We start from the raw sequence: 9,137 nt of genomic DNA on the forward strand, positions 1-9,137 counted from the left end.
TTACATGAACCTCTTTTTTTATAATATAAAGAGTATACTAGATCCAGAATCATATTCATAATATAATTCTTACCTGTTTTCACAAAAATCACATCTCAAGGTGGAAAATGAAAATTTTCATGGAATATTAACTAAATTGCAGCATACATTGTCAAACTTGGAATATGTGTGTGTGCTTATATATACCCTAACGTCTACTTTGTCCTTTAGGTAAAATAATTTTAACCAATCACTCCATCATGTGGATGGCCAATAAGACTCTGAGTGGTGAGTTTTACCTGATGGGACTCTTCAGCCAGTCCTCACATCCTGGCCTCCTCTGCTTTCTCATCTTCAGTATGTTTTTGATGGCTGTGTCAGGGAATATTATATTGGTCCTTCTGATCCATATCAACTCCTCTCTGCATACTCCTATGTACTTTTTTATCAACCAGCTCTCACTCAAGGATCTGATATATATTACTGTGACTGTGCCCAAAATGCTGGTGAACCAACTGACCAACATGAAGACCATATCAGTACTTGGATGTGGAACTCAGATGTACTTTTATCTGATGATAGGAGGTGCAGAGTACTGTCTTCTAGCTGCCATGTCATATGACCGCTATGTAGCCATCTGTCATCCTCTCCGTTACTCTGTCCTCATGAACCATAAGGTGTGTCTCCTTCTGGCATCTGGCTGCTGGTTTGTGGGCTCATTTGATGGCTTCATGCTCACTTCCATCACCATGACCTTCCCTTTCTGCAGATCCCGGGAGATACGTCACTTCTTCTGTGAGGTTCCTGCTCTATTGAAGCTCTCCTGTTCAGACACCTCACTCTATGAGATTTTCATGTACCTGTGCTGTGTCCTCATGCTCTTGATCCCTGTGACAATAATTTTAGGCTCTTATTACTATATCATCCTTACAATTCACAGGATGAATTCAGTTGAGGGCCAGAAGAAGGCCTTTGCCACCTGTTCTTCCCACATTACAGTGGTCAGTCTCTTTTATGGAGCTGGTATCTATAGCTACATGCTTCCTATCTCCTACCATACCCCTGGGAAGGACATGATAGTGTCCTTTGTCTACACCATCCTTACACCTGTCTTGAACCCTGTCATTTACAGCCTCAGGAATAAGGATGTCACTAGGGCTCTGAATAAAATGTTGAGAGCAGAGAAAGCTCCATGTTGAAGTGTGAAGTAAGTTTGCTCTGTCTTCCAGAGTCTCTGTCTTCCCTTTAGATGTCCTTCCACAAAACAACCAGCATTTTGTGATGATGTCTGCTTTCTGGAGTTGTCCATTAGAGGACTTCATCCCAATTTTCCTCTCTTCAGAGAATAAGTTACTTACACGTTAGGTGACACTCACGTATCCCTCTTTTTTTCATAGTACTGACATGTATTCCATTCCATTGAGTCAATTTTTGTTTAGATGACAGTTGAGGAATTTCATCCGAACTCTGTGGGAGGCAGAGTAAGAAGGATTGAGAGTTTCCCTCATATATGGAAGCTAGACATAAGATAAATGTATACACAAATACATACATGGTCCCCCCCACACACACACACACATATCTATACATATACAAAGAGAGAGAAAACATCATTAATAGTGGGACTGTGTGAGGGCACTACTGAAAAGTATGAGAAGACAAGAATATTATAGAGTAAAGAATATTGAAATACATTGCATCTGTATATGAACATGGCAAAATGAAACCCATTGAGAGCTATTGAATAATAGGGGGGCGGGAAGATATAGATAAAGAAAGTGAAAGGGTGTTAATTTGACAAAAGTACAACAAACATATGCATGTGTGAAATAACATGATGGCACCCCTCTGAGTAATTAATATACACTTTAAAAGATGAAGGACAGGAGGATAAAACAGGTCCTGTCCAGGTAGATACTAGTGGAAGAGGGGAGGGACACCAAAAGTTTGAGGAGAGTGAGTATGGTTAATGTACTTTATATACATGTATGAATATAGAACAATGAAGCCAGTTGAAATTGTTTTAGGATGGGGGAGGAAGGATAAGGGAGAATGATGGAGGGATTAATCTCACCTAGGTATGGTCTAAGCACATATGTAAATATCACAATGAAGCCCCTCCTTACAGACAATATATACTAACAAAAATGTTAATGAAAAACAATTACCAGCAGTAGCCTTGATCATGTCATGCATCAGAACTAGAATATGGAAATATTCATTTAATTTCAGAAAGTAGATTACAAAAACATCTGTGGATCCCATCTTGCTCAGTATGCTTGCTCTCTTATTTCCTGACTCAACTGTTCATTCAGTGTGAAGTCAGAACCATTTTGTAAGCAGACCTACAGACAGGCTCAAGTGGCAGGGACTGGATGTCACTGGTCAACTAGGACCTAGGGCCTGCCAACAGTCACTTGAGGGAGTTTGGAAGAGGTCATCCTCCACACATCCACAGGAGTCTTGAGAGAATAGTAGCTCCAGACAGTATTTTCATTGCAACTCAGCGACACCTGCGAAGCTGCTCCCAGATCTGACCCAGCGAACCTAGAGTAGTAAATTGTCATTGTTTGCAGCTACATTTTGGGATAATTTGTTACACAAGTGAAAATGTATGCATCCCTTAGATATACATTTTTTTAGTGGTATTTGGGTTTGAACTCAGGACCTCACCATTTTTGCTTTACTTGTTTTTACTTTTTAGGTGGGGTGTCATGTTTTTGCCTGCAGCCTGCCTCAGACTACAATTCTCCTATCTGTAGTCTCTTGAGTAGCTGGGATCACAGATGCATACCTCAATGTCCACCTTATTAATTGAGATAGGGTCCCAGTAACTTTTCTTAAGCTGTCCTTGAACTGTGATCCTTCTGATCTCCACCTTCCAAGTAACTGAGATTACAGATGTGAGTCATTGTGAGCCATGGTGCCTGGTCCTATATATACTTTCTTAATAGCAAAACATACCAAAAAGTGTCAAGATATCAGTCAATTCCAAACATCCTCGGGATGACAAGCAAATGCCACCATGCCCAACATTTTTTTGGTAAGTGGAATCTCACAGACATTTTGCCTAGGGTGGCGAGAACCCACAATCTTCCTGTACTCAGCCTCTCTTATAGTTTGGGAGGACAGATATATGCCACTGAGCCAGCTATTTCTTTGAGATGAGATCTTATACATTTTTCCCAGGCTGTTCTCAAACTGCAGTCCTCCTGATCTGAGTTTCCTAAGTAGCTCAGATTACAGGTATAAATCACCAGTGCATAGCTTTGGTTTCTTTTCTTTAGTACATTCATTCAGCTGTGTGAACAGAAGCTTCTGGTTTCTCTCCCACATTACTGGGGAGTTCTTGTCCCTCACTTACTCTTGTAGCATAACTGGACATCAGGGCCCTGGCTCCCATCTGATCTCATACTCTACAGCTGAACTGGATATTCCTTGACTTCCCTTAAAGTTTATATGTGGCTGGGCCACATCTCCTTTCTTGTTCTAGGATGCTTCATTTGCACTCTGGAACTCCGTAGTACTCATAAGCCTGCTTTTTGTACCATTACTATTGACCAAAATGTTATGAATCACACTCAGGTTAAAGTACAAGAAAAAGTCTAGTACTTTGGAGAAATACTGAACCCTTCCATCTCTTTGTTAAAAGAGGTTGCTCACTATTCTGCCCCAACCTTCTCAGGTCTGTGTTATCTCTGCTCTGTGCATACAATGCATTTACCCCATTATCAACAGAGCTCACCAACTCGCATCTTTTATGCCTTTAATTAACCACCACCGTGGGGTCTAACCTAAGTCCCTACAGAAAATGTAACTTCACATCCTAAGACCTCTGCCCTGCCAAACCCCTAACACTTTTCTCCCAATAGTTTTTCATATTTTCTTCAATTTCTTTTCTGTTCATTCCTTCAAATGCTAAGAAGATTGCTTTTTTGTCTGTTTTTCTCATTGATGTATCCTCAATGTGTAAGCAGTGACTGGCACATAGCAGATACTTGATATTTATTTGCAGAGTGAATGAATGAGTTGAGTCTTAAATGAGCAGGATATGGCCATGCAAATCTCTAGCAAAAGAGCACTAAAGGGAGGAAAGAGCATGTGAAAATCTCTTACATGGAAAGAGCTAGAGTGCTTCCAGCATTGCAGCATGATGCACGAAAAGACTTCAGACGCCATGGGAGGCAGCACAGTGTGGGAGGGCATGGACTGTAATCTGCATTTTTGGGCTTCACTCACACAGGGTACTCTACACAGGGTAGAGTACCTGAGAAGCTTCACAACCTTGTTCAAGTAAATCAAATCTATGGAATTTTATCAATATTAGCTGTGGAATTGGGTTAATCATAAAACTGGGATAATGAAAGTTTCCATACATGTAACATACTTAGGATAGTGCCTGTATCAGGGTAAGCACACCAGTTTTTAATTATAACTATAATTGTCATCATTATTATTTGTTAACTAAATGAATAAGGATGTAGCCATATATGTACATATATATAATTTGAAATTGTATTCTAAACATGTGTATATTAATGGTACAAATAAGGAGAATATGAGAAAATTCTTTTATTGAGAAAGTCTATGAATAGGTACAATTCTTGTCTACACACATGCATTCTGGATAGCTCATGGCTCTCATCTATTATTGGAAAAGAATGGGTTTATATGTCCTCTTAGAAAACAGAAAATTTACTGAGACTGCAGCATGTCAGAAGTACTGACAGAAAGAAAATCAATACTATAGATTTAGGCTCTCTGAGGTTCTGAGTGGTTTACACTGATCCTCTTAATTAGGAGTCTGAATGTGGTACCTATCCCTGAGGATCTCCTACACAGAGAAAGTCAGGGCAAGCTTTAAAAACTTCCTGTGTAAAATGTGAATGACATAGCGCTCCCCTACAGCATGTCAAATGACTCAAGGAATGAAAATTCCTTCCAGAGTGGATAGTGAGTGACTATGAGACCACTGTAAATTCTTATACATTGATTACCGAGCCTATGATGCTATCAAAACATGAACCTCTGTTGAAAGAAAGGATTCTCTGATAGTTTTAATCACAGATTTACTTCTAAATAAATTTTAATTATTTTTTAAGAGATTCCTTTGTTATATAGCCTAGGATAGCTTCTAATTCTTAATCTTCTTGCCTTTGCCTCCTACAGATTTAGTATTGTATTCTTCAACTGTAATCTAAAAATGTCATTGGCTTAATGGAATGGACTAGAGGTCAGCACTATGGGAAAAGAAGGATAAGTGAGCATCACCTGAAGCATGACTGATTTTCTATAAAGAGGAAAATTTGGCTAGAATCCTCTGAAGGACAACTCAGGGAGGCACCATCACAATATGATGGTTGTTTGGTGGAAGGAAATCTAAAGTGAAGACAGAGACACTTTGAAAGAGAGAGCAAATATTCTTCACACTTTAATATGGAACTTTCCCCACTCTCAGCATTTTCTTCAAAGCCCCAGTAACATCCTTATTCCTGAGGCTGTAAATGACAGGATTCAAGGCAGGTGTGAGGATGGTATAGAAAAAGGACATCATCATGTCCTTCCCAGGGGTGTGGTATGAGTTAGGGAGCATGTAGTTGTACATTGAAGCTCCATAAAAGAGCGTGACAACAGTAATGTGGGAGGAACAGGTGGCAAAGGCCTTCTTCTGGCCCTCAACTGAATTCATCCTGTGAATTGTAAGGATGATAAAGTAGTAGGAGCCTAAAATTATTATCACAGGTATCAGGAGCATGAGGACACAGCACAGGTACATGAAAATCTCATAGAGTGAGGTGTCTGAACAGGAGAGCTTCAATAGAGCAGGAACCTCACAGAAGAAATGGTGGATCTCCCGGGATCTGCAGAAAGGGAAGGTCATGGTGATGGAAGTGAGCATGAAGCCATCTAATGATCCCACAAACCAGCAGCCAGATGCCAGAAGGAGACACACCTTATGGTTCATGAGGACAGAGTAACGGAGAGGATGACAGATGGCTACATAGCGGTCATATGACATGGCAGCTAGAAGACAGTACTCTGCACCTCCTATCATCAGATAAAAATACATCTGAGTTCCACACCCAAGTACTGATATTGTCTTCATGTTGGTCAGTTGGTTCACCAGCATTTTGGGCACAGTCACAGTAATATATGTCAGGTCCATGAGTGAGAGCTGGTTAATAAAGAAATACATGGGAGTATGCAGAGAAGAGTCATTATGGATCAGAAAGACCAATACAGTATTCCCTGACATGGCAATCAAAAACATACTGAACATGAGAAAGCAGAGGAGACCAGGGTGTGAGAACTGACTAAAGATTCCCAACAAGTAAAACTCACCACTCAGAGTTTCATTGGCCTTCCACATGATGGAGTGACTGATTAAAATTATTTTACCTAAAGAACAAAAGTAAACATATTATTTATAAGCATATAAGTAAACGTGTGCCAGACATAATAATGTTTGCTGCAATTTAAATACTTAATGAAAAACCTCAGTGTTTCCAAATTCAGATGTGAACTTGATTGAAAAGAAATAAATTAGATTATGCTCTGATTCCTCATCTAGAATGGGAATATTCTTTTTATATTATGAACAGAGTGGTTCACATAACTGAATTTAAAGCATTTCTCACAGGAGATCAGATAGACAAAAAATGTCCTTATGTTTATTAATATAAATTCATACTTGCAAAATTTTGAGGCACTAGCATTGTACTTCATTTTACCTAGAGCATGTGTATTTATATCTCCTTAATCCCTGTCCATTGAGATTTTACAGGAATCATAATCCTGTAGATATTTTCACATCTTTGAACTTGAAGGGTAATTTTTTGTCAGAAAGTGTTAGTAATGCTTGTTTCTTAATGTCAAATATCTAAGTATACAGACCTTTTAAGAATAGTTTCACATTATTTAAATATATCTTTTCTTTTGGTAGTAATGGGATTTGTACTCAGTGGTTTGTGCTTGCTAGGATGGTGCTCTACTACTTGAGCCACAACCCTTTCTTGCTTTAGTAATTTTTCAAATAGGTTCTTACAATTTGCCCAGATCTGGCCTTGGACCACAATTCACTTACTTATGACTCCCAATGACAGGCAAGTATCACCATGCCTGATTTGTTGGTTGGAATAAGGTTTCAATAACTTTTTACTCTGGCTGAACTTGAATTGCAGTCCTTTCAATGTTTATCTCCTGAGTAGCTGGGATTATAAATATTTATTAAGCAACTAATATTTCTAATTGTACATCAAATTTTTAAAAATATTACCGGTCACAAATTTAGTCAAATTCCTTTAAATGTGTCATTGAACACACTATTGCAAAGGCAGACTTGGTGGCTCACAGCTATAATCCCATCTACATTGGAGGCAGAGATCTGAAAGACTGCAGTTTGAGCCCAGGCTTGCTAAAATGTTAGCAAGACCCTATATCAACAAATAACCTGGGCTTGGTCGTGTATGCTTTAATTCCAGCTATGAGGGAGGTATATATATATAGGTAGGAAGATTGCAGTCCTAGCCAGGCCCAGAGAAAAATGTGACACCCGTGTGTGAAAAATAATTAAAACAAAAAAGGGGGAGTGGCTCAAGTGGTAGAGAGTCTGCCTCATAATGCCTTGAGTTCATACTCAATAGCATACAGTTTCTCAAATTTTCTAAAATATGTCAAGTATTTTTACTAGAAAGAGGACAGAGGAAGATGTTAGTAGAGTAAAACCTTCCAGAAATCTCCTCTCTGCTGACACACCAACCTGAAGTGTCATGCACAGAGCTAAGGAAATCAAGCAAAAGACCCCAGTAACTAGTGTTAATATAATAAGAAACGATGTTTTGAAGAAGACAAGGAGGAGTTGCCTGTGCCACTCCTTCCCCAGTACAGCATAGAGATGCCTCCCACTTAGAGAGGAGAAGGAATTAAATCTGGGTAATAGACTTGAAATCCAGTACAGGATGTGGTACAATGAAACCAGAAGCTGCAAGAAATTTCAAGGATATGTCACTTCACCTATGGATAAAATGAAACACCAGAATCCAGCCATGTAGCAATCAATATGAGCAAACTCTCAGGTAATTCAAAATATCTGCTTTCAGAGAGAGTGATGTAACTTAACAAAATTAAATAGAAATCCTCAGGCTATAATGTACACTAAGCAAAATAAAAAGTGTAATAAAAGACATTAATTGTACAATATTCAAGCAAAAGGAATACTAAGTAAACGCAAAGAATTACAGTCAGGAGAAAATGGAAAATGAAGAGGAATAAGGAAAGTTCATAAGAATTTGGATCAACATTAAAAGGTTATTGGGTCCAGGTGGAACTTGACAATGCCAAATGGAATATAAAGCTTATTTATTCAAACTATTGCTTTAATCTGATATGGTAAATAAGTTTAATCTTATGTGTCAACACTTTCTAATTGTGGATTTCTGAAGAGCTGTGTTGAGAAGAATTTGAAATCAAACTGGATAAAGTGTGAAACAATCTACATGATCTACTGGGGATGTCTGACACTGACATGGAATAGGGGCTGGAGGAATACCTATTAGTATTAATCAGCCTCATCTTAACTGAAAAACACAGATTTGAATAAAGGAAACTTCAAGTTCCCTGGAGACTAGTTGTGTTCATGTGAATGTGAGTGACTTCTCTGTCAGTCATGCAAGGACATTTCCTGTTCTGTGTGTGTGAGTGTGAGTGTGCGCGTGTGTGTGTGTGTGTTTGTGTGTAGTTTTAGGCAAAACTTCCAGAACTGGTGGTAGTGGATAAAACTATAAGTTCTGTAGGAATTATCATTTTCTTTACAGTTATATATAATGTATAAATAAAACAAAAATAATATTAAAAAGTAAATGTAATATAACATTTTCTGCTTAGAAGGAACTCACTTCACTTCTAGAATATAAATAGACTTAAAATGAATTGTGAACTGAAGTTCTCTGAGGAGGTCACATCTGTGTGCAAGATGCTGCAGACTGAGTAGAACATTATGATAGTGCAGATTGAGAGCCAAATTTATCTCTGGCTCTCTGTAGTCCCTTTGATAGCCATTTATTATCTCTAGAGCTGACCTAACATCCTTGTACCTATTAGCAAAACTTTGGAATGTATTGCTAAACTTGGTAAATCTTTACCTTCTACCCAGTAACGAT

At 38.5% G+C, this 9,137-nt stretch overlaps 2 protein-coding genes across 2 annotated transcripts; one reads left to right on the forward strand and one right to left on the reverse strand.

The window, feature by feature from the left end:
• Positions 1-239: 239 nt before the first annotated feature.
• On the forward strand, positions 240-1,178 carry LOC141417232 (olfactory receptor 2T10-like). The gene has a single exon (XM_074055397.1). It carries the CDS (start codon positions 240-242, stop codon positions 1,176-1,178), a length of 939 nt encoding a protein of 312 aa, XP_073911498.1.
• A 4,232-nt stretch (positions 1,179-5,410) lies between these two features.
• On the reverse strand, positions 5,411-6,349 carry LOC109680716 (olfactory receptor 2T10-like). The gene has a single exon (XM_020155430.1). The coding sequence runs from the start codon at positions 6,347-6,349 to the stop codon at positions 5,411-5,413; it is 939 nt and encodes a 312-aa protein (XP_020011019.1).
• Between the last annotated feature and the right edge of the window lie 2,788 nt (positions 6,350-9,137).

Source organism: Castor canadensis, chromosome 15 (genome assembly GCF_047511655.1).
Source record: "Castor canadensis chromosome 15, mCasCan1.hap1v2, whole genome shotgun sequence".
NCBI classification, from domain to species: domain Eukaryota; kingdom Metazoa; phylum Chordata; class Mammalia; order Rodentia; family Castoridae; genus Castor; species Castor canadensis.